This window comes from Ascoidea rubescens (assembly GCF_001661345.1).
Source record: "Ascoidea rubescens DSM 1968 unplaced genomic scaffold ASCRUscaffold_7, whole genome shotgun sequence".
In the NCBI taxonomy this organism is placed as follows: Eukaryota; Fungi; Ascomycota; class Saccharomycetes; order Ascoideales; family Ascoideaceae; genus Ascoidea; species Ascoidea rubescens.
The window spans coordinates 222,659-248,809 of record NW_017962919.1 but is presented as its reverse complement, the minus strand read 5'-3'; the positions used below and the strand labels follow the sequence as shown (position 1 = coordinate 248,809).

Here is a 26,151-nt window from a genome sequence, read left to right as displayed (position 1 = left end):
TGAAAAGCAGTTTGTCCGTATTTATTTCTCATTAATCAAAAAAACATTACTTGCATTTTGATGGGTAGAACATGATGGTCTTGCTGATTTGTGCAACTCAGTCAAGTTGGCTCACCAAAGTAGTCAATGAACCTCTGGTCTCAATGGAGATCTTCCCATTAACAGGCGCAAATTTTAATGAACCAATTATAAACTCTGATAACAACTTCGATATCAACATTCACAACCATCTCACAAGTTGCGGATAGTTCAGGGATTTTTTATCCACTAACATTTTATTAACTGGTTGCTAAATATTGCGTTGTTCCTTGCAACAGCTGATACTCAAAAGAGTATTGCTAAATGGTTGACTAAATTGGATAATCGCCAACGTTCAAATATCTCAGTGGACTGCTTCAACGACTTAATTGGTGATGGTTGTGAATCTGTTGGATTCGTCGTTCTTCGTTGAACTGATTAATATATTTTGTCATTTCTCTCGTTGATGGTGCCACTGTAATATTATTTGTAGTACGCTAACAGTTTAATTGTATTACTGGTTTTCTATTTTATTGAAAAGAGACGTTGCCGGAGTAACGTTCTTAGCCAGCAACACAAAGGAATCTTCCATCTCTCGTTGCTTGCTGCTTCAATAGGGCCATGGAAGTGCGGCGCAGATTCCAAAAGCTGAAAGCCATTTAGTTCATTTACCTCACAATGATTAGATATACATGCCCTAATCATGGTACGCGCCCACTCTTTTGCGCCCGTCAGGCGATCACTGGAGACCAGAATTCACACTGACGGCTGGTAATTGCTCCGTCAACGAGAATCATCATTTGAATTATTTATAAAACCATGGCCTGCACGCACGTCGTCTGAGTATTTAATACTAAGTCAAAGCTGGCCACTCGGAGCTTGTGGCATACCTATAATCCGTGCCTCGAAGTAGATCACCGTTGTGCTCCGCTGACGCCTTGCGATCCAACCCAATCGTCTGTAATAGGGGCCGGCAAATTGATACTTGATTGACTATGTTCCATACTTTTTTACTGCAATACATTCTCTTCGATGCGCGACAAGACATTCTGATATTCTCTCCCAATTCTGTGTAGTGATTCCATAAGAATATCTTACTGCAAAGAGGGTTTTAAGAAGACCCTACCTGACACACATCGGAAATCTTTTCTATACCAAAGTCAGTTAGGTCACGCACAATCCCAAAGATGCGCTGGTAGCAGATGCTGACCGACTTAAAGTCGTCAGCGGAAAAGCCCAAAACACTGCATGTCATGAATCAGCTAAAAGGCGCGGCGCAAATGATTTTAATTCCAAATACATCGTTCCATAATGATCTAGCAAGTGGACGATAATATAATAAGGTGCAGAGATTTATAAAAATAGCAACCTCAAATGACATCTCCAACGGTTAAATCAGAAAGTGGGTTTCATCACCGACGATCACAAAAGCAGACTAGAGGCAGACCTCGGAACTGAATGTAAGCAAGCGGGAGCCCGACAATAATCTCTGCTGCACAAGGAAACGGAACTTCAGACGATAGGTGAATGTACTGAACTGCTTTAGATAGCCAGCAAATGACTGCTCCCGATGGTTGAGCGGGTTGAGGTTGTGGGTGAGAAAAATTGTTTTTGGGATCTGCTCACTTACACAGAAAAAATGATTCAAGTCCGGTCCTCGGTTTTTGCCCCAAAGCCATTTTGGGGTGAGAGAAATTAACGCAATTGAAATACCTGTATGTGCTTTCTCTAGGATGGGTCATCATCTCATTCGTGCTGTGAGAAACCGCAAAGTTTCATGCGTTGTCCGTCAAGACTGGTAAGCTGCCAGTTTGTCAAATCGCAATTTGGATCGTCCGGGAACACACATTTTTCAGAGCAACTGATGTTGATACAACTATAAACTTCTAGAAGCAATCAAATTGCAAGCATCAAAAAAACAAAACAAAGAACAGAGAGTTAACTAATCACAGCTATGTGCAGCTACTTTATTATAGCATCGTACACGATTTGCAAATCACAATGAAAACAAGTAACACAGTTGAATTATGATTGTTGTCGATATAACATCGGCACTACAAGAAATTTGAATGAGTGACTGTACGGTCGCTGAATCAACAAGAAATCAAACAACTATTGATTTGTAGCCAAAACCAGACCAGTGAAAGCATCAAAACCACAGCGATGGATGAAAAAATTGCTAAAGCACATCCTTAAGCATTTTTGACACTGCCGCTCCAAACACCTCACTTAAAATGTCAGAACTAATGCATTCGGAATGGACTATTGCAATGGCAAAAGAAACATTGAAGATGGCTTTCATAACGTCAAACGTGTTTTAAACAGCTGGTTACCTGCGAGATTTGTGTGATGGGAACCAAAATTCATCGCAAAATTGCTCTCACTGTTGACAATTGGTGTTTCAACAGTTGTACCAATATATCGCCAGAACTCCGATTGGAGGACAGCTATTTTTGACAGCTTCAGTACGTGAAATATATTGAGCATCACAAGTCGCGAAAACCCTCTAGGCCAACTTTTTCAATTCCATGTTACTTGCTTCTGATTCATGAAATACAAGTTCACACCCGCGGATGATCGATGACCAGTGTCCGCAGCACTATGACTGTTATTGAATCATGCTATATCATCTGAAGCAAAATCTCTCTTATGATCTGTCGAAGGATTGGTGTTGAAATATGTTGCCACCTGCTTGGCACAACTAAGAGAATGTTTAGTTGGTGCACCTAACTTTCGAATTGGTAAGGCATCTTCGAATGCAATAAAATACACTAAGCAGTTTGCGGCCAAATGCCAATATTCATTGGTTGATTCGAAAACTGAAAACAGATCAGCATCTCACTCAAAGCGACGAGTTCAAGTAGCACACTGCATAGATTAATTACCATTGGTGTAGCCTGCTTATGAGACTCCTCCACTTTAGACAGTTGAACAATTTCTCCGACGTACATTTTCAATGATTCATCAATCCGTTTCTGATTTCGAGCAACATCCAGTTCAAGCGAACGACGCAAAATATTCCATGACCTATCATTTTGAACAATGGACGGAGATATCATTTCACCAATTCCATCACTGCTTCCAACGAATTGGATCAACCCAATCATCATCATATAATCCAATCGTACAGTGGTGCTTGTTCTTCAAAAAGAAGAACACACCTATTTCAGCGCAAACTTGCTGAAACTCATATGTTTGGACTGCAAACAGCACGTTTTTGTAGAAAGAGAAATAGGATTGTTTGACTCCAAGTACTGACCTTTGTAGCATCTTAAGCTTCACAGGATACTCAAGATCGGCCAATCGAAGAGGTTCATTGTTGCGCATATCAGAGTGGATATCTACATGAGTAAAAACACTAGTCACATTAACTTAATGAACTATAAGTGATTTGATAGTGCATCAGCAAAAAGGACTCTAAAACTTCTCTATGAAGCTGCCGGACCAAACCCTGGTTTTATTGAATGGCATCAGCTACAAAATATCTTTTCAGCTGCTAGTCTGGCTTTTGCAAGACACAAGATAAGCCTGACTTAATCTCAAACTCACAAAGATAACAACAACCGCTAATTCTCTAATGAACATATAATCGAATATGAAGATATTGCTATATAGCATTGGTTGATGCTGTGATGACAGGAAACGCTACAACTAAGGACTGAATATTTTTCTTCAATTGTAGTAAAAGCAGAAAGCGCGGCAGCTAAATAAGTCAGAGGTCGTCTGTCATTGGTGGTATTTCGAGCAGCATCTGTAAGCCGCTTAAGCTGCTTTTCAATCTCACTAAAATCATTCTGAGGAACCTGGTTGGTATGAGCAAGCTGTTGAATACTACATCCAGCACCTGTTTATGCTTCACTGAACTCATTATGAACATCAGAATATAAATGAATTTATTTGAATTGACGTTTTTGAAATTGAGATCTTCTTTTAGTTCATCTCATGGGCTGATTAAATAAAACACATCAATGGTTTAGAATAACTACGTTAAGCTATTTTGTCAGACATTCCCCGATATGTTTTAAACTTTTCCAGCTCTGTTAGCTTTGCTTTTGCAAGAAGTTGACAAATTATCCCATTCGACACCATGAGCAAAAAGTGTATCTCCAAAGCCTGTTGCATTTGCTGGTTTGATGCCGCGAAAAAATTGATCGTCAAAAGGAAATACGGGTTTATCAAAACAACAAATACATTTGAACACAACCGATCCGTTAAAAAGAATAATGACTTTGGAAGTTTTTCTACTCATGCCGTGGCGAGCAAGAACAAAGAGAGAACGGTCATTTCCTTACTCGGCCTGTTTGATTTATTCGGGGGTCCGGCAAATGAAGCAAATTGAAAGACAATCAAGAAAACTGTTCATGATTGTTTTCCATAAAATTATTTAAAAGGCGTAGTCAACAGAGGACAATGCTTGGTGGAAATCAAATGCATCAAAAGCACTGCGCGGACCACTGGATTAATGCACATGAAATTTGGAACATTTCTTCAATACACATTGTGTTTGCAACTCTGATGATTGATCAACAACTACGTTCAGCAACCCCAAACTGATAGTACACATACGAAACCGACAATTTATGATTTGGACTTTCAGCTTCGCTTAACTCATTCAAAATCTTTGAAACAAGTTGTTTATCCTCTTTGTCAATATGAGCAGTTTTGAGAAAACATCCTTGGGCAAATGCAAGTAATTTCACCAATTTCGCAACACCAAACGATTGCAAGGTGAAAAGAGCAACAGCATCATATCCTGACTGTTAATCAACATTAATCACTGGAAAAGTATGCGCTTAGCTTCAGCAGTATATTTGCTTCGATATGTCAACTTGAGGAAGAGCAAGAGCAGCGGTGGGGCGGCTTTTGGATATCTTACTAATATAGTTTGTCAACAACGCTTTTAATATGAAACTTATTTTGAACTTGCAGAAACCAATAAAAAACCATTTTCTTTTTTTTTCAAGCAATAGTATGATCAAAATTGTCTGATCGTCTTCACAGACTGAAGGTCCGATTCGCAGGAGTGGTGAGGGTAAACAAGCAATCATATAACCCTAAAGCGGCTTTATCACCAGCCGCCGCACCATTCTTATAGTGGCGAAGATCCTTCAATAATGAACAAGCCCTATTATGTTGAACAATTGAGGTTGAAATCTAATTTGCTTTATGGAGGGCATAGAAAACATTCTCTCATTTCCCCTTAGAGGGTCCGCTCACAGTTCCACTCTCTTTGACATCAGTGATTGACTCACCCCTCCCTACAATATGCCGAGAATGAAAAATGATGGTGCAGAACAATGCAAGAATATCAAAAAGATGTTCGGATCCCCCAAATTCAAAAACAATCTATTTTCAGCTCAACATCAGCGTTCCGAATATTTCCAAGGACCTTGTGAATATTGGCGAGTTAACTTTGGAGGCATCCAGAACAGCTGCAGCACTGATATAACGGCTGAGAGATATGTTCTAACCGGAACTAGCAATGCTGCCGACAAATCTATCGAGAATGCTCAGACGTTGGAAGACGATAAGATGTCATTAATTTAAATACAAGCATCTTAAATGAACCTCAACGTGAAAAAGAATCCCTAGTGAACATGAGTTGGACGCAAATGCTTCAACACCAAAAGGATAATTTAACTCTTTTGCATCCGTATGAGTAATTTTGCAACTGACAGTATAATGGTAAGTAGCAGTTTTTGCGTAAGTCGAGCTGCAGACAGTTCAGCATTAGACAATCAAAGCAATTTGGCCATCGTTGTACCCTTCGCTAGTATTAAAACCAGATCACTTAAAATAGTTGTTGCGATCCCTCAAAATGGATAATTTACCTCGGCCGATAGCACCATAAATTGAGGTAGTCATCTGTTTAGTGGATTGAATCGCAATTCTAGGAATTAGTTGGTTTTAGAAAACGCATTTCTGACTGCCCTACGACCCATTGTAACCAACAAATCCAAATCGGGGACAACCACCTTGCCGCTACGCAAGGGACGCGTCTGAAAATGCTTGGGCACGTCAATAATGACCGACTCACTTTTTTCAGCCCAAATCACGGATTGTTAGATAATTGCGGGAACCAAGACGGCAAACTGGGCAGCTTTGTGGTTGGACACCGACACCTTTGGAGTTAAATTAAGAAAATTGAAAAGTGTCATTGACTTTTGCAAGCCGACACGGGCAATTTGCCTTGAAGAGTGTAGTGGGCAATCCAGTGATTATATGTAATTGAAGCTGTCTATATAGTGGAATACTGTAGAGGAGATCGCCAGCCGTCATTTTATGAAACATGGTGAAACAACTAACAGTGAAGAGACCAGACGAGTGACAATTTTGTAGAAACCGTGGTTCGCGAAGGTGAAAACTGGCAAGACTGGTTGTCCAGTGCACAATTAAATGTTGATATCATGTCAAGCGCAAAAACCTAACAGGACTTTCGTTCTATTCAAAGATTAATGTGCTCATCTGAATGGTCCTTAGGCTGATGGTGGAACTGTTTCAAGATAATTTCAATATCTTGTTCCACACGCTGCGGTTAAATTCATGCAGGCATTCTGCGTTGAACATCTGGATTATTTCCGCAATAATTCATCTGAATCAGATGGCCACAATGTCGGCCTTGACACAACTGGAATGCGAGCTATTTTACTGATGAGTTGTCCATAAAACACGCGACTGCTGCTCTTGCAACATTTCATAGTGGAATGGTTGCACAACGTCAGTTGTTCCTTTACATCAGGGTCGCCACTTTGACAGCATTCTTGATGATTATTTATATTCTAATAATCTGGCAGCCCCAGCTGACAAATCAGATGCTAATTGGATAGTTCATAAGTGAAACTAATTCGCTATAACGAATATTGGCACAGACGGTGCGTACCTTCTTCTGAAATAATTATTGTGCGTGCAAAATTTTCAAAGATGTCTGTCACAAGATAGCAATCATAAGCAGATTTTCAGTTGCAAACGATGTTCATTGAATTGGGATTGTTGTTCCAATGGAGAGATCAAGCACAACAAATGCCGGAACTAAATGAATGACAAAAGATTTCTTTCATTACATCTGAAATAGCACTTGGATGGGTGGGGAATTTGGTTGAATTCCACTTCTCTAAAAAATGGCGCTCGAATCAGCATTTGTCATCAGTTATTTATGCAACATATCCACCTCCTGCGTTTTGAAACAGTTTGGATGTTCCTGCTACGCCATCAATTGCAAACGGATGAAGCAACCAAGCTTGCTGATTCTTGTTTTCTCGCTCTTTGTGGTTGCTAGGTCTTGACTAAAAGTGCTTTCAGCGTTTTCAATCGTTGTGACAGCAGCCCCATTGTCTGATGTTCTTGTCGCAGTGATGAATTCAATGTTTAGTGTAGAGATCCAGAGATTGCTGCAATTGATCAGAAGTTTTATATTTCGTTAGAGTGACACCTATTGATGCTAGTGCTCTTGAGCGAAACAAATCAGTGAACTGCTGAAATAGCCAGTGATAGGAGAGCTGCCATTGCATCAGATGGAACAGCAAAGATTAACTCCGATGAGGATGATGAGTGTATCGACATCAGCTCAGAAGATGAAGTAGCGCAAGGTGCCAATGTCAAATAATCAAACTTATTGGAATCATTCTTTCACACAGATGATACTGATCAAGTTGGTTAAGTTTACGCTGGTGCGCAAAGCTTTGTCGACGAACAGGCAAGTACCAAGTTGGTTAAAAAAATTGTTCATGATATCATTGATGTAGGACCAATGTACTTTGCCAATCTTGAAGAGATCCAACAGAAGATGGTTATCAATGGCTAACTAAGCCGCTGCCTTTCTTGCCGTTGCTTCTGCAAAAGCAAATTCTACCAACCAAAAGTGCACAGATCTTTTCCATCGGAGCGTCGGCCTATGCATGACAGCAATCAATTGATATTAGGTGTTCCCGTCACAAAAAACGGCAGTTGGCTGCCGTTGTATGTCGAACAGGATAGCTATCAACAGGCATTGGTGCGACGTCCAGACAAGCTGTTAAATAATTGTCTCACTGAATTCTAATGATCGTAATGAATATTTTAGCTCTTGCCCTTAAAATTAGAAGTAAGGATATAATAATTCGTGGGAATTGTTTGGTGCTTAATCACCTCTAAAATATTGCAGGATACTCCAGTTGATTAAAATATTAAACCAACGTTGTTATTGTTGCCTCAAAACGATGCTGAGCGTTCTGCATCCGTTTGCTGATCAAGATTCTTCACATTAATATTGTCTGTTTAGATCCTCGAAGTTGATACAATCACCTATTTTATACAAATGTTGGAACTCTCTTATTCTTACGGATCTTCAGTGGCAAAGCTGCAGCTGATACATTCAAGCCTTCTGTCTTTAATCAAAAAAAACCCTCTTGCAGGACTTAAAACACGAATTCTTATTGTTGATTTTGATCAAAATGCGGCAGGAGTTGCTCTGTCTAATGAAAAATCGGTCACGCTCTTGGTTCAGCAGATTCAAAAAGATGAATCCATATTGTGAAGCCCGCCCAAAATAATAAGCCAGTGCAAAGCTCTACATCAAACTCACACCTCTAAATGATTTTGTTTAGAGTCATCCAATTACAAATTTATTAATGATTGGTCGGGTTCCGCCGCGCATTGATGTTAGTAAGATATAGGATTTGCCGACAAGATACTTAGTTGATGTGCCGGTGCGCAATGCATGCTGCCCCTTCCAGCTGTCTCAAAAAGAGAGAATAATGCTTGAACTCAGACTATTATTTGTTCGTGGGGATGCTTCTTTTGTTCTCCAGTCTGTTGCAACCTCCAACTTGGAAGAACCTCTAAACATTCAGTATTGGAATTCATTTGGAGATGTTACTTTTGTAAGAGATGAAATCTCACTGACACGGATCTTCAATAACCAACTTAGGTTTTGTGTGCCGACTTGTGAACCTGAGTTAGTCTCACTCACGGAAGCAGCGAAAAAAAAGTCACTCAATTACAGTCTCTAAATCTATTGGTGAAGAAGTTGAGAACCTTAGTATCTGCCCCCATATGAACTCCGCTCGGACCAGCGGCTACCGTTTAGGTCTTCTGGAAATATTGAAGCTTGATTTGTTTAAATAAAATCTATGAGAGGACTCAGCAATTCTGCATCTTTTTTGCAGCTGTTGATACCAAATACTAATCAGGCAGATTCTTACCCAGCGCGCTTACTGCACCAGCGGTATCGTATGAAAAAGAGTTGCCTCGACAATTCCATTATTCATGACTGAGACATTCCTGATTAAATCGGGTTAGCTTTAGCTGTTTATTATCGTTCGTTTAGGTTTTAGATAATTTTTCACTCCTTGTGTTAGTAAAGTCAGACACTGACTGCGCTATCATAATTATTATTAGTGTCACCTTTCAACGTACCGCTGGTGCTTCAATACGGTTGCTACTTGCTGGTTTTGGTATTGCAAAGCATTAGCATATAAGTCACAGTTTCTTAGTCTTTGATTTTTTATATTCATTTATAGCTATATTGCTGATTACTTTGAATAGGTGTTAATCAATGACGGGCTGATCCGTGGGTCGCAGAAAAAGGTGCCGGTCAAAGCACACAAATGCAGAATGTCCATGCGGCATTGGGATATTCGTCCCCCACAAAACAGAAGCAGCTCCATGCGTCTGTGCTTGCACAGCTCCAAGATCCCCCCACGTGCATCAGTGACGCGACTATTTGTGTAGGCTCCAAAGACGTCACCCCAAAATGTTGGGTTGTGGAAAGCCGTATTCGGGATTGGAACCCGGTCAACTCACCCTGTCTGCGGTTTTTTGGAAATCATATTTTGCAGAGAAACCTGTTAACGCGCCAGTCAACTGGATCTGTTCCACGCCGGTCTACTGCAGTGCTGGACTGCACCAACACAATCGATCAAGAGCTAGTTCCTCGGATAATGGGAGCTGCTTCCGGTCTCCAAGAGGGTGACATTCTGTTCAATTTTTCAGTCACTTGACGGCTTTTGTGAGCCACTTTGATTTAACCAGGTTTACAACATAAACCACACTTGTAATCAATTCTGTGCTCTTCATTCTCATATGCTTTCCTACCGTGATATATTACCATCACCGGCTACTAATGGTTAGGAGCCGAGTTGGAAACGTTTGCATGGCAGAATAAAGAAAGAGATTAGATGCTGCAATCATCGCTGTTTTGGCTATGGGGGTGATTCTCGAAACAGCTCAATTGAATTTGATAAATCAGCGGCTTAGATATACTCCCGTTATTGTTTTTGAATGAGTTGTTTCACACCTTAAAAGGTTCCATTCAGTTTCAATTCATTTTTGTTGGGTAGTAGCAGATTATTTTTGGATTGGTTGCAAGAGTTTCATCTCAATCAGTGGTACTATACTCAAGAATTAGATGGGTTGAGAGTCCTTCTTGGTTGAATTGTTGTTGAGTATGATGATATTAATGCGAGGTGACGTACACGAAATGAATGGGCGAATACATCATCCAATTGCAGTTATTAGAATAACTTTGTTATATAACTATATTGCCGTAGTTTTAAGGTCATAAACCCTTATCAGTATGTGTTTATTCATTTGCTGTTACAGTCTGCCACACCTGATTCGCAGAAACAAATAATGCCGAAATCAGCGGACATTGAAACCTTACTATTAGTGATGAAAATGGTGAATTAAATATTTTGCTGACGATTTGTGCGCTGGTACCTCGAGTTAGATGAGTCACCCTGTTAAGATACAACACCATTGAAATTAGCTCTGTCAAAAAATATAACGTGTTACCGCTATCAGAAATTGATTAAGTTCAATAAGGCCTTTTTGGTACCATGGCCAGCTTCTGCTAGACCATCAGATTTAGCGAATACAATTGCTGCCTTTGCTGTTTCAATGGCAGAATAGCTGATGAGTAGCTAGTTCTATCAGCAAGGAAAGCATCTTAAAAGTCGATGTTAAACGTCAAACAACTTTATGTTAACATTAGTGCCTCTGAGGATGATGTGAAAGGAAAGTCACCTAGCGTTCCAAATTCTCAATGAAATGGCATTGCTGGAATTAGTGACACAAAGGATGATTTAAAATGTACTAGCACTGTGAGGCATCGAAATAGTGGGTCGTTTAAAAATCTTTAAATGTGCCATATTCCAAAATTAAAGTTGATTATAGTTGACAATAGAAAAAATGTCAATCCAATTTGGAATAATTTGGTTGGATGAACTGCGCTTCGGCCGGAAGTAATCCACTCCCATTATATTATTAAGGACTGAGAGCCCCAAGTGCTGGTCAGCTAATGAATAGGAGTTTGCAAAACATCAAGTAATCGTGCTAAAGGTTTCTACAGTATATTCACAAAGCAATTCGCATTTCGGCTGCTTGTAGATTTGATTCGATGTTTCGTCAGAAAAGCACAATGACAAATATGACCTACTAGTCGGCTGCAAATTTAACTACCACTCTTTTTGGTCTTCTACCAGCTGACGTTATTGAGCAGTGGGCTGGGTCTGATTCTTCCAGAAATGTTGCAATTGCTCCGATGGCTGGACTATGGACTGCGTACGCCAACTTGGAATATTACTTGTAAGCTATTCTACGATCTTTGGTTAGGACTGTTTATGCTGTCCGTCGATAATGAGTGTGCAACGAAGTTGTTGAAATCATTTTGTCAAATTGTAGAAATCACAAATGGACTTCCAGTTTCATATTACTGTCATCCGAATGGCGGAGGTCAATGTTGGCAATAATCAATGAAGAGTCTTCGCGAAATATTCATAATTTAATTTAATGCAGCTGACCATTGGCGAATGATCTTGTGTTGTCGGTAGTGTCTTTGATCCGCTTGATTCCCGTCATACATGGCTCTCGGTTGGTGATGATAGTTGAATTATATTATGCAACGGAATTATCCAGTGCTTGTACATTCAGTTTAGACATGCTGGTAGGCCATGAATCCTAGAGCAATCAAAGAAGCGATATTAGGTGATAAATGTATCTTTGGTGCATCTGTTGGATGCACATTAATTTCAAACGGTCTGGGGGTTGAACTCTCCATGGACTGGCATCCATTAAAGTGCATCCTGTCAGGTGATTGGAAGAGAAACTTTGTCAGGGATTGATTGTTCTTGTCAATCAGTCCATCACTTTCTGCTGTCCTTGCTGTCACACGTGTTGCTGTAGCTGCTAAGCGGTGCTAAGTGTGTGAACTGCTAAAAACGGCAATCAAATCAGAGTAACAAATGTGTCAAATATATTTGGGATTGCTTCAAGTCAAAATTGAAGGAATTCAACCAATGTAGATCTTAAATTATACTCACTATTTTCAGATGAATAATCCAACGAAGCTGCCGTTAACAAACTTCTCCGTTCAACTAAATGTGCAACATCAACGGATATTGAGAACGTGGTTAAGAATGCTCACACCGCTGCTGCAATCCAATTAACCAATTTTCGGCTACGAAGAAAGCCGTCATTAATAGCTGCATGGCAATACTAAAGTTCTTAGGATGTTTAGACAAAATTTTATGGATAGGATTCAAGAAACGTACTTTCTGACCTGTTTGGCCAGTTTTTAAAAGCGACTCCTTCTTCCAAACAAAATTTTGCCGACTCAATTAGCGAGAAACCCTACCAAATTGAACGTCGGTCAATCGATGAAATCAATAGCACCCTGCCGGTTCATTTACCTACTAGAACACCTTGTTGGGCGGCATTGAGTGGTCACAAAGGGGTCTACACCAATTTTGAATTTGCCAGAAACAAGGAGAGCGGCTCAAAGGTTCATTCAGCCTGATCAGATTCAATACACGAGAACATCCCTTCCAATAATGTAGTGTTAGAATGCCTAAGCTCTCCAGGCCGTTGTTCATCAACAGTAATAAAGGTCAATGAAATTACTGCCGCGGCTGCTCATCTTCATGGTCATAAACGCCAAATTGAGATGGTGGAATCTCAATTTTGTTCAAATGTTGACTAACTGTTCAAAGTACTAAGGTTGCACGGATCAGCTGATGCACTAGTACATTGGGCAATCTGTTAGGGTTGGAAAATCTAAGGATGCTTCTATTTATTAATGTTTCGAAAAGGATTTGCTAGACATCGTGACTTTTATCTCACACAAAGCAAAGAGCATTGCAATTAAGCTCTGCAGGCCGAAGACCTAGTTACCCGAATTACTCGTTTCAATGATCAAACCGGAGTTTTACAGCTTTCATTGTTGTTCAAAACAATTGACCTTTCAGTAATTTTGCACTCAGTACTTGGACTTGCTGGTCCATAATATAACGGAGGGATCGCTGTGCAATAAGATTAACATCAAACCGATCCTGTCAATGAATGAAGCGCATGACGCTTATTTGAAGGGTGACTGGTATTAGTAAACAAATTATTGCTTGCACAAAAAAGTGATGGCTACTAATTATATATTCAATAATCGATAAATTTCAAATGATTCAATTGCTGTTTGGGTTGGGCTGCAAATTGGTGACGGATGATGTTCCAGTTGTTGCAAGGGAGATAAGCCGATATCTTGAGGGACTAATCCAGATCCACCTAACATGTTCGGAAAGACAACTGAGCCATTTGAAATGCTGTTCAAGAGATGTTTTTTACAAACGGTATTATTGGATGAGTTAATGGGATACGGTGACACTGAATCGAGTGCAGCTCTTGATGCTCGACAGTCAGTTTGTGTTACTATGCACCATTTTTATTAAACCAAATAGAAAGGAATGAAAACATCCGACATCAGTTCCGTTGAGAATAAATATGGTAATGTGCTCACAGCACCTGAATATAAGTACTTTAATAAATTTCACTTATGACTGTGGGATTTTGACGGTTGTAGCATTTTTGCAATTTATAGGTTCAACCTCATTTGATCATAGTCGATGGATTTTTTTCGTGACCACTTTGGTACAGTGGTCTCACTATTTTGTTTAATTGACTGTAATAATATATTTTGAACGATGAAGATCGTTTGCTTGCACGAATTGATTATATCCAGATATGTATATGATCATATTCAAAAGATTTAATTGTGATTTTTTCATTTGATATCTTCCATTCATTTGTTTGTTTTACTTTCTTCTAATCGTTAGTTCCTCACTTTTCAATCACATTTCGATTTCTTAGCCAAATCGTTTTTGAAAACCATCGGTATCGGCCAACAAAAAGATAGGCAATCACAGAATCAAGCCCGGTGACGTTCTAGCTGTTTAAAGAAAGAAGTGTTTCTCCATCAATTCCTGAGGAGTTTGAACTGGTTTCCGTGACCAACGGACGTACCAGCATTTCAGAAAGTCCGATTTGCCTTTCGCAAAATTCTTCGCAGGCAAAGCTGCCGATAAGATTCAATTCCACTTTATTGTCCTTGTGAGGGGCGTCATTCAGCGTTGAGAGCTCTCTCCTCATATAGATTTGGATCATCGCCATCTCCTATCAGGTTGTGCCCGTGACTCTTTGTGATATAACCCAGCTCCTAATAAAGAGTCATGCTATTTCTTTGAAATTAGGGTTTTCTATAGAGTAGTTTATTGTATGCCACGATTATTGATTTGACACAGCAGGGTGTGAGCGAAAATAGAAATATTCAGTGTTGAAAATAAGAGAATCTAAAGAATGCAGTGAACTTTAACCATTTGAGTTTGCGCTTTGTTTTAAAAGCTGGGTAGTATGGTCGAATGTTCTTTTCACAACTGAATGAACAGCTTACGCCTGCGGAACATGTGGACATATGCAATATTTAATTGTGGTTGGATTCCACTTGCTATATTTTGCATGCCGGCTGATTTGTTGAGGATTAAATGTATTTGGTGGTTGATGGATCGTGGTATGGCCGTCACGTATCATCTAATTTGAGGAAGGAATACAATACTTTTATCGGCGAAGCAGGGAATACGATGAACCGACCCCTTCAACCAGATATGTGCTGAAATTTGTTATCGACCTGCCGAAACTGCAATAGTTTCTCTTGTGATTCAATTGATCAATCATGAAGTTTCACAGTAATGATTCAGTTGCAGTTATTGGCTCCGCTGTTTTAACATGCCACTGCACTTCGGCCCAAACACCTGTCAGGCAATTTACTTAGCTTCACGAAAAGTTTCTTGCTAGTGAAATCGTGAAGGCAGAATATTTTGCTGAAGATGCTTTATCCAGTAGCTGAAGACACAGCGTTCTTATCTAATGTTAATGCAGCAAAGAAAAGGCAGAAGGCAAACTCAATTAGTTGCGCTCGTTGTCATAACAGGCACAAGTGGCTAGTATGTGATCGTTAGCAAAGACACTTACCTGCGGCTCATCAACACCATCTAATGGATCTGCCGCTTCAGCTGTTCCCCATGGACCAATTCATGATGAGAGCTGTTTGCTTTGCCTTGAAAGGAAACATGAAAGCCGATGTTAAACTCCAAAACGATTTGATTGGATTGCAGTGTCCGCCAATATTTAAGTGCAACCGCTGATCAGCTCACCGAGCTTGCTTCTAATTTGGGTCACATAGATGAATCACGTGGCAGCATCGTTCTTATTATAACAAGCTGTATTGTTTCAGTTTCCATTGGAGCAAGATTAGAAAAGAGTTGTCAGGCTACCGGGCGAGCCGAATCAGTATAAATATTCTCCGCAGATTAATGAAGAAGTTGGTTTTTATTCGAAGACGTTGGTGTTTATTTTGATAGTGCTTGGATGGAATTGGAGGTCCTTTAGGACTGTGAGAATGTCTGGTAGTTCCATCTGCTGATGCCATAGAGTGTACAAAAATTGGTTGAACAATGAGGTCATCCAATTGAGGATATCGCCAGTGATATTGTAAAGATAGATCGCATTTTGGATTCTCATGGCTTAATGACACAGTCTTCTCAAAATGCAATAGCCACTAATGCGACTCACTAATCGTCTATAAAACAGCCGCCTGCAGCGCTTGTTTTTTTTCTGGTTGAAAAAGTCAGGCGAAAGGCAGTTGTTGCTGTTACTAAACGTCGTTCTGTTGTGTCCATTGCTGATGATTACTCATGGTATCGTGTTGCTTCTGCGATTGCCACCTAACCAGATGCTGCTGCCAAGATCATATCCTATATTATGTTCGCTTCACATCTTGTGACGAACAGATTTTCACCGTAGTCGTCAGGTACCTAGAATGCATGCATCCTGATGATAAATGATTGTCATTCTGAAGTAATCAATTGATGAATTTCAGCTCCGTATCAGTCTTATAAAATGAGGACATCTAGCGCAGGCAAATAAAACCATGACAATCACCAGGACCTTGCTAAACGAAGACGCTGTTCTTGATTGTTCGCTGAATCAAGCTGTGATTTCATCAATGAATTTGGTGAACTACCTTAGCCCCGAAGAAGCACATGACTTGATTCATGATTTTGATCTATTAGTCGTACGAAAAGAGGTTTTCTTTGTATTGAAGCTGCTTGGATGGTGTTTTTATGCCGCGTTCGCTAAGCAAATCACGCGCAATAAGAAAGGTGATGTAAGTATTCAATATGTGTTTGTTGGATAATACATCGGCGGCAAGACCGATGAATTCGTCAATGTCAACAACAGCTGTGTTGATGTCGAATCATGTTGTGAATTTTATACAACCACTTTCTCTTTCAATGATCCAGCATTTGCCTCCTTCAGACAATCAGATCCATTGCCGGTGGATGTATCTGCTATGGAAGATGATGTCATTAGGGGCCTCCGTCATCCGCTTCAATTATGCAATGATTGACATCAACAAATGGTTTGAATATTTCGAGGACAGCATTTCTATCTCGGCGGCTGCTTTCAATGCTACAACAAGCTATGCTTCAATTGAAAGAGATGACCGTATTCCCACTATTACAGATGATAAACAGATAGTTGAAGCCAATGGCGATGAATTCAAATCAATTCTATGAATTGCTTCCGCAGATCTAAAGGAGATATCCAGAAACATCTCACCAATGCTGAACCAAGTATTGACCAACTTGCTGGCACCAAAGGCGCTGCGGAAAACAATTTTCAGGACATTAAACCATTCTTCATGATGGTAAGTTGATTATAGAAGAACTTTCATATGGTGAATTTTGCTGTTAATTTTTGCTGGCTCATATTCTGCCGCTGGGAGTTCGGAGCCAGACTGATCAATTTAATTTTACAAATTGGGCGAACATTCAAAGATTCAGACAGCGATTGTTAGCATTTCAAATTGTTTGTCAATCTTTTTGTCAGTAGAAGGGGTGCTGGATGCCATTAGTTGTGCCTCATTAAAGACCGCTCCAGCGCGTGCTTATGCAAAAGACATTCTAGTTGGTTGCGGATTTCTTTGTCATCAAGGAGTTCATAGGGCTAAATGAATTTGCGCAGTATTTAGACACAGAAGTGCTACAGTCTTTCTTGCCGGTTGCGCATCAAAGAGAATTCAAGTACATCGAATGGATGTAAAACCGATTTTGATTAATGGTAGTTGCTATGCTCAAACATTATTGAAACAGATTGCAGCTGTTTCTAACGCTCGCCGGGTCATATAGTATTTGATACTTCTGAATCAAAGCATCGCCAGAAGCAAACTCCGTTGGGCCGGCACAAGCAACGGAATAGTCAACTCCAATTGCTTCCGTCGACATCAGATCAGCGGAACGTTCTTTCATTAATTTCTGATGATGAAATATCACTGGATCCTCCAATTCCATCTGGTCTATTTCAAAATTGCCCCATTTCTAGGGGCAAAAGTCAACGATGTTAAATCATAATTTTCATCGTTGTTGAGAGTAGTTCTCGTTCCATCAATGCTTGCGACAATTCCTAAAATTCCATGCTGTTCATAGTAACCAGAATACAGTGTGGTAAATGAGGACCTGCATCGGGGTCTGTTTTCGACATTTTATGAGCATCTTGTCTCAGTCGCAGGCCATTCCACAGATGATTCTCCAAATCACGGTGTCGGATAGACCGACGGTTGGGAATTGAGTTGGCAGATAATATCATTTTGCTGCTCAAATATGGGATCGCTGCTTTTGCAAGCAATCTATTCCGGGATGGTATGGCATTTGCCGTTAGGTATTATGGAATACAATAATGAAGACAGACCTTGACAGATCTCAGTGATGAAGAAGAGGTCCTAACCTATTAAAATTATCAACCATTATCTGCTGCATACAAAGATCTTTGTAGTTGTGTTCGTCAAATTCTTTCACAGTGAATGGGCAGCCGACCATTGCATCTGAAATTTTGGTTGCACAATATATTGTTTATATCGATCTAACGACTGCTACATTGATCTCAATAATGAGTTGTCACGTGCCTTGCTCACTGGTGATGGTGAAATCGCTGCAACAACTGACGAGGTAAAAAAAGCTGTGTCACTGGTGTGGGTCCGTCATTATATTGGTACGATTTTTAAAAGAGGCGTTATTCACTGCATATTAATTAAGCAATGAGCTTTGGTAACAATCCAGCATTTCTTGAGAAGAGTAAACATTGATTTATCAGGATGCTTGTTATAACAGAATTGGGCAATGCTGCTTTTACTCTTGCAGGTGTAGAGCCAAAAGCAAATCTTGCGGATATCTTGACTTTGTAGCTCAGCGCCAGTGCCTTTACGTCTCATGATGGCTAAGCTGATTTATTGTGTATAGTTAATGGTTATGATTTTGCAAGTCTTCAGTTCTTGCATTTATCCGAATCGTATTGTTTGTTTGATTTCCTGTTAATTTTCTTACCATTCCGTCGCGCAATCGTTTGAAAAACACCACAAATATTGCTACTATTAGCATGACAGTATGCATGAACTGCTATGTTAACTTTTATTTTTGAAAGCTTAACATTTGTTTTACCATGTACTTGTATTTACATGTGATGTGTCTTTACTATTTTTTTACCGACTTCACTTAATTAAAACCTTTGAAATAATTCAGATGTCCACGATTATAGGCCGGTCAGTTGATGCATTAAACAGTCTTTTTGATTGCTGCAAAACTATTGCTCACAAATTGACCTGCTTACGTTCTTTAAAACGAAAGCTAAAGACTTCTCATGCCGCTTTCATCGCTTAATTCAGGGAGCCGCCGTAGGGCAACCGACAATGCAGTGGTAACTCAGCCCCCAATTTTCTCACTGAAAGTTGCATTGTCCCAAATAGCAATGCTTAATAGCGGTGGTTAGGACTCGAATCCACTCAAAAGCGCGTGCCGCCGACATTGCATCTGTGAGCCTTTCCGATTAGTACATTTGGTTGTTTGCAATCTATCGCCGCTCTACTGCCAATGAAGATTCCCCTTTGACTTTGATTTGTATCAAATGAGCTGGCAATTATTTCACCTCCCTTTTTTATTATGTAAGTTTTACTCCAATGTTTTACCCTTGATTTGCCACAACAGGCTATTAGTGAAAACGCAGAAGTTCCTCAGTAATTGTCAGACGAAGTCGTGGACGATGCAAACACTAATATCGGAGCTTGGAAATTAAATTTAACGCTAGCTAAGGCTGGTCCATTGCTTCCAGCTTTTTTCAAACAATAGATTCCTTTAGAGGTGATATTGCTTCAGGCCCAGTTAATGGTTCATTGAGTTCCATTGCCAATACCTTGCTTAGTGGCCAATCTTTTCTAGCAGTAATGGTGGAGGCGCTTCATTATGGGTCATAAGACAGTAGGATATCAGTTAACTTAGCAAAGCTAACTGGTGGAATTGGGTTGAAAGCCGCCAATATCATTACCAGGTCAGGTATTTTTTTTTGCGAGGACCAACATTATTCGATAATAATGTTCAGTGTATGTCCCTTAATGACCTTCAATGCAATCTACGCAATGCCTACAATCAAGATTAAGACCTCGGTATACGACCTGGTTTCTATGTCGGACTCAACGCTCGGTGAACATACTGTCACTCCATTTGCTAACTTTGATAAATTGATGTTAACTGTTGGATTATTCTTGCCTAAGCAACTTGTTCATGATGCAATTGCGGGTGGCGTGGTTTCACAGCTGTCCCTTTTGTTCTTAGGCAACCGTTCAAGAGCCCGATTTAAAAAGAGTAACATTTTAACGTTGTCAGTGAAATAGACATTTGCAAGAACCATTAACCCACCGCAAAAGGTGAATGCTTTGGCTTCTGTTTTGGCCGATGCATCCGCCGCAGCCGCCACGGATAGCCCTATAATAGATGAGTTACATTTTTCTGCGTAGTTGAATGTAATTAGAAAACCCATCTTTAGTTCGAATCGGTTCGTTTGCACTTGGGTGCTTCCGACATTCTTTCTTAAAGGTGGAGTACCGCATCAACAATTCCTCACTTTGTGGTGAAGCTTCTGATTTTGGTTCGATAACAGTTGAACATAAAAAAATTAGATCGGCTATTGCATCTGAATGGTGGACACTCAGTAAAATTTATTACTAGTTGCTCTAGCGTAGATTGTATCTCAAGGACCGCTTCTGAGAATAAACGGGTCTTTTCTTTCTTCAACAATGATGATTTCATTTAAATGGTGATTTGGCAGCAAAATTAGTTACTTGGAGATTTTATAGATCGCTCGCTGCAGCATCTGTTGTTGGGGGAATCACTAATCATTAGCATAAACGATTAGGTCTCTTTGGTGAAACTGATGTTGAAGAAATAACTAAAATCAAAAAGATATTGTTGGTGAAAGTTGAAGATGTGAGCTGGTAGAGAGGGAATGACGCAAATGCAATAAATAAGCTGATTATAAGACCGCGGACAGCTGAGCGGGTCTTTGTTTATCCTGACATTGCTGAGCCAACGCCAGTTGCTCCTCTTGATGAAATTGAGAAATTCGTTCAATTGTTAATCATAACGCAAGATCTGTTAGATTGGCCTTGATTGCCACACCGTAAGTGTCTTTTCGAAGAATGGAATATATAGAAAACAAATATATTCCTCTCTTATTGGTCTCCACAAAAATTACTCACTCATTTGATTATTAGTTTGCTTCGGAGCCCCTCAAATTCACTGCATGACAGAACGATTCAAAAAGGCGTTGTGAGAACCTCACCGGTCTCATCATCGTGAGGCTCCTCATCGTTGAAAACTAGCAATCAGAACTAAAAGCAAGATTTTGCTATTTAGAATAGGTGTTCCTGAATATTACAGCATTGATTGTGTGAATTAGATGGTGTCTTTGATGAATTTCGTTACCTGCAAAGATGACGCTTTCCTCACCACAATTCTTGAACTTATTAGTTCATTAAAATAAGCTGTCATTATTTATGACGATTTTGGATTCCCTGCGGTATCCATGACTTTTAGGCCGACTTGCTACAACAAGTAGTGCAAGAGAATGTGAAGTAGTGCTGCTCCTCACCGCCAAATTAACCCAGAATCCTACAAGGTCGTCAAAGCGCCAATCTGCGTTGGTGTTTTCAGCTGACATTATCCCTGTAGTCACTGAAAGATTTTCGTTATTAATTTAGCTTATTATGCTGCTGGCACAGCTGATTCATCATCAATTGAAAAAAGATGTATTGCTGCCGGGCATAGGGGGCGCTGCCCGACAACTGCTATTAAAGAACGTAATAACACAATTTCAAGTGCATGAAATAGGTTGGAGACGGCCAACGAAGATACATCATCGAATAATTCAAATGAGAATCGTGAAGGAACTACTCAGAGTATTTACAATTGGTCAGATAATGCAGCCAATGAGGTAGTCAAAGGAAAAGAGATCGGTAAAATGAATTCCTTTCTTCCACAAGATTTGAAGACGAAATTCATGAATTTTGCAGAGGTGCTCAATAAATGTCAATTCGCACGCTGCAATCACCACAGCTTCTCATAAACTTTTGATGCCAAAGAAACACTCTTGGATGTTTGCAAATGATCCGAGACATTCCATCCAGACAGATCGCATTACGGATAATTGGCCGTGGTCCGGGTTGTGGAACTCACTCAATGCATATCTTTAGAATGCAATCAATTAAGTAACATGTATGGCAGGGCTCTACATATTTCATGATAATAACTGAATCAATTGGCTAATGCTTCCTCAGGGAATCGGCTGCTGGCTGTTCTTTAGTTCAGTCTGTAAAGTCTGCTGCGACTGGTGATTCTGCAAAGCCCGAACTGGTTGCCTAAGGCCACTCTCTGATTGGTAAAATATATTATATCGATGAATTTGTCCTGGGTTATGGTAGCACTCTGTGAAGGTTGTTTTTAGATGCGCAGCAGCCGACGCAATCGCGAATCACAGAATGGATCTGCGACCTATTTGTTCTCAGGATGAAATGTTCACCGAACTCACCGTGAAACCGCCTTCTACATCTTTTAATGCTGAATGACCTCTGAAATATTGCAGTGTCGTCAAAAGAGGATTTGGACTGTCACTACATCTGAATTTATGGTGGCAAAAGATGACTCATGAAATCCAATCCTTTCGCTGAGATGGAGCGACAGCCGCACATCATGGGCTCATGCTTCGATTCAACAAATATCACTGAAATTTAAAATTCCATCTGGATGCTCCATTTTTGCTGTTTTATTCGGCCCAATGGTGATGCCCTCGAATGCACTCCTTTTCGTCTTGTGAGCAATAACTGACTTTTGAATATCGAGGAAGATGATTCATGGGCATGCAGTTGGTGAAAATCACAAATGACTTCATATTTGCATGAGCACTAACATCAATTTGGTATTTCATCTCTAAATTACAAATCAGTCTGGTTCGCTGGCTACGTCATTAATGATGATCTAAAATGAGATTCGACATCAAAGAGAAAGTTATGAATCTTTTCTTGATTAATCACCATTAGTTTGATCATTGTGGTGTTCGTTGCTTCTTGCTGCAAGATGTTTACACTATGACATTGTTGTTGTATTTGGGATTTCCCGGCGTTATCATGGAGGACGTTGCACCGGCTACTTACGTTATGCTAAAGGATCCCAAAGTATTTGACCATTAACTTTTCCTTGAAAATGCGCATTTGCGACTATCTTTGTGAAGTAGTTTCAATTTTATTGAACTGGATATATTGGGAATACGTAACTGGCTTTGTGGTTAAAGATCGTTAAAAATGACAAACTTGTCGCTTCAACTTCAACGAATTTGCACTCAAGTGGTTTGCAACTTGTGAACTGCAATGGACTTCTGCATCAGAGTCTACGTAAAATGCTATGCTTTTCCAGTAGGTCATTAATACTGTTAGTACCACTGAAGGATTCCCCATTTTTAGTGCAGTGAAAATTCGGGTATCCACTTGCGATGCCATCGAACCAGCTGCACATACTTGAATTACATTCCAATAATATAAGAGTGTATGAAAGGGATGGAGAATGATTGATTATTTTTTATAACAGTTGATAGCATAATCAATGTCGCTGATATTTTGGTTGATCTGCTTGGTGTTTCCCTGAAAGAATTGAAATATGAATTGCTTTATTAAATCATTTATTCAACTTTTTTTGTTTGTTGATCACATTGATTCTGTTATATCCAATTCTTTGTGATTCTACGATTTGCAGATCAGTTTGGTAAGGGATTGCTACTGAATTGGTGTTCCACTGTTTTAATTATGTTTCAACGATGAATACAATTTGATTGAGCTACTGGATTTCATTTTTAATTGTAATATGTTTCGTTGGTATTCAAATGTGTTAACCTTCAAACTTATTGTTCTACTTAATATTTGTTTACATTTTCATTCTTTCACATCTATTGATTTTGTTTAGAAGTACGCATGTAAGACCTAATCAGTGATTGAGAACAGTGGGTGGCTCCAAGCAAATCACCAACTCAGCATCGGGCTGACAGGCTAACGTTCTTGGCGCCCATCTGAAAGCAACTGCTATTAATCGATTTTAATGTATTAGGAAATTTCTGCTTGCAAAACGTACAACTCACCACTTTTCAAAACTTGAGCTGAACGGACAGATTTTTTCCGTTCTGCTTAGTTCGAGCTGGCGGGACCGCTCGGGATCAGTCAGATCCCTCAATCGCCTTCATGCTTTTTCATCGGTTGGCTGCGACGCCGGTCAGTAGTGCAACTTACTTGCTTATGGCAGGGCCGGTGCTGTTCTCTACGTCACTTCAATTGAAACTTCTCTTAACCTTACCATTTTATGGCGCATTTGATACAAGTGATTATTTTTTGTAATCAACTGAATATTCAAGGAGAAACTCAACATATCCAAATTTCTTTTGGGTACGCCAAAACCTTTTAAAGGATGAAGAAGCGGATGTGGAAGGGCCTGCGGAGAAATGAATTGAGTAACCTAGAAAGGCAATTTCAACTTGTAGGAACATGTATCAAACTCAACAATCAAAATAATGATCTGCTAAAGAACGACGGTGGAGCAGCTTGATGCGAGTTGTCAGTTACCAATAGCGTGTTGAATGGAGCTATAAACTTTGGTATTTACTGGCATTGAAACGTGTGATTTCCAATGTTTTCAGTGGTCGGCCTCCAATAGAGTTTTCAGAAACAGCAACTTTTGGTTACTGTGAAGAGCAAACGGTCCAATAATTACCCCTCGGTGTTCGGTAACATCGATTATTCTAAACAAAGCAAAATAAGTGAGGGCATTCCTAAGCCATTTGAATCAGAATATGTGGCAATTACACAATGTTTCAGACATAATTCAATATGGCGGGGTTGTCTGCTCCGGGACAAATCAATTGTATATGTTCGGCTGTGGCATTTGAAACGCAGTCGGTTGAGATGACTATATTATCATTTTTTTCAACAAATACATAATTTTTCGAGTTCATTCAATGTTCTGTTTAATTTTCTCATATTCATACGATATATAATACTTATGAATACAGAAAAATCATTCTTGTACAATTCAGCGTCAATACCAAATTCATAAACAACGCCAGCCAAATCAAATTGATGATCCTTCGTTAGAGTTTACAGTATTTCAGCAGGGGGCTTCTTTATGATTTTATCTGCTTAATGTGCTAAGCTTTTTTCTTTAATTCCTTTTCTTAAGTCAAGAGGACCTCTCGGCAATTATTGGTGTTTTAGAAAGGTCACCAGTTGCTGCAAAGTGCCCTAAAGCTCCGAAAGCGCAACTAAAGTCAGCTTTTCACTTGATGCACAACTCAAACAATATGGAAGATATCACTAATTGTTTGAACTTTTGAATAGGAAATAATTTTGAACTTTTGTTTGGCCGCATTCATATTGACGGCAGTAGCAGCAATGAATGCAGGCATTTTATACGTTCGATCAGTCCTCCCTTAATTCTATATCTTGAATCTTTTTAAAACCAGTGACGTTTGCTTTCATTGTCACCACGACGTATTTGACGAACCGCTTTGGCAGCTGCTTCATGGCCACAATCAAACTTAGCACTAGTCTTAGCATCACCACCTTCTTTTGTGACAGTTCTCGATGAAGGAGATTACAATGAAGTCCAATCAGAGTGATTGGCAGCTTCTTTACGTTTATGATGTGACTGGATGCAGATTACTCATTTACTTCATTTAAAATATCTCTTGACTTTTCTGCTAAAGCTGTTGCCCAAACGCTTGAAGCACTTCTAGTATTTTTGAATTTGCTATTGTAAGCAGTTGATGAATCTTCCGCTTTTGCACATGCAGCAGATTGTGAATCTTTAGCAATAATGCGATTGCCATTTCAATAGCAGCCACCATTAGTTCTTCAAACAATTAATTGTTATCCTCAACGCATCAAAACAAAAATGTATACCACAACAAATTTCGTGGTTGAACGTATTGTTTGCATCTTCAACAATTTTTGCCTCAAAGAGACACACAGCGCAGCTCCATTTTCTGATTTGGTTAACGAAATTTGGGTTGGAGTCGTCAGGTATTTGCGGGATCGAATGTCCATCAGCAATGCTGTAGTTGATTGAATTGTATATATTAAATAAGATGGATTGATGACTGAGTGGCCCCGTTGGCAAAGGTCGCATTTATGATAAGCACCGCGGACTTAAAAGGTTCATAGAACAGATAATCGGGATCGTTATCTTGACGCGCCACTTTCGTTCACTTTCTCTTAATTTTTTGCGCCAAAGTTCGACAATCCAAAACTAATAGAAGACCAACGAAACAGAAAAATATGTTTCTTTTTGTGAGATTCACAATAATTCATTTCTAGCTGCGATGAAAACATTGTAGTAGATTAGACAAATCTCTTCCACTACCCCAGCAATGGTTGAGCAAATTTGAGATAGTATTCACTTTTTGAACAGCTAA

The 26,151-nt window shown here is 39.7% G+C and overlaps 4 protein-coding genes across 4 annotated transcripts; 3 read left to right on the top strand and 1 right to left on the bottom strand.

Annotated features, from left to right (window-relative positions):
• Positions 1-143: 143 nt before the first annotated feature.
• ASCRUDRAFT_13681 (uncharacterized protein) lies at positions 144-7,963 on the top strand (the record flags this gene model as incomplete). Its single annotated transcript, XM_020189114.1, has 2 exons — positions 144-237; positions 7,500-7,963. 2 exons carry the CDS (start codon positions 144-146, stop codon positions 7,619-7,621), a joined length of 216 nt encoding a protein of 71 aa, XP_020046961.1. The 3' UTR covers positions 7,622-7,963.
• A 5,384-nt stretch (positions 7,964-13,347) lies between these two features.
• ASCRUDRAFT_76035 (uncharacterized protein) lies at positions 13,348-13,787 on the top strand. The gene has a single exon (XM_020193317.1). The coding sequence runs from the start codon at positions 13,554-13,556 to the stop codon at positions 13,710-13,712; it is 159 nt and encodes a 52-aa protein (XP_020046960.1). The 5' UTR covers positions 13,348-13,553; the 3' UTR covers positions 13,713-13,787.
• Positions 13,788-15,864: 2,077 nt separating this feature from the next.
• On the top strand, positions 15,865-16,699 carry ASCRUDRAFT_76033 (uncharacterized protein). Its single transcript, XM_020193316.1, has one exon. It carries the CDS (start codon positions 16,247-16,249, stop codon positions 16,511-16,513), a length of 267 nt encoding a protein of 88 aa, XP_020046959.1. The 5' UTR covers positions 15,865-16,246; the 3' UTR covers positions 16,514-16,699.
• A 51-nt stretch (positions 16,700-16,750) lies between these two features.
• ASCRUDRAFT_13680 (uncharacterized protein) lies at positions 16,751-22,747 on the bottom strand (the record flags this gene model as incomplete). Its single annotated transcript, XM_020189113.1, has 2 exons — positions 16,751-16,910; positions 22,662-22,747. The coding sequence occupies 2 exons, from the start codon at positions 22,745-22,747 to the stop codon at positions 16,799-16,801; spliced, it is 198 nt and encodes a 65-aa protein (XP_020046958.1). The 3' UTR covers positions 16,751-16,798.
• Between the last annotated feature and the right edge of the window lie 3,404 nt (positions 22,748-26,151).

Coding starts and splice junctions, on each gene's coding strand:
- ASCRUDRAFT_76035 (XM_020193317.1), top strand. CDS start 13,554: ATGTTCGGAAAGACAACTGAGCCATTTGAAATGCTGTTCAAGAGATGT.
- ASCRUDRAFT_76033 (XM_020193316.1), top strand. CDS start 16,247: ATGACAATCACCAGGACCTTGCTAAACGAAGACGCTGTTCTTGATTGT.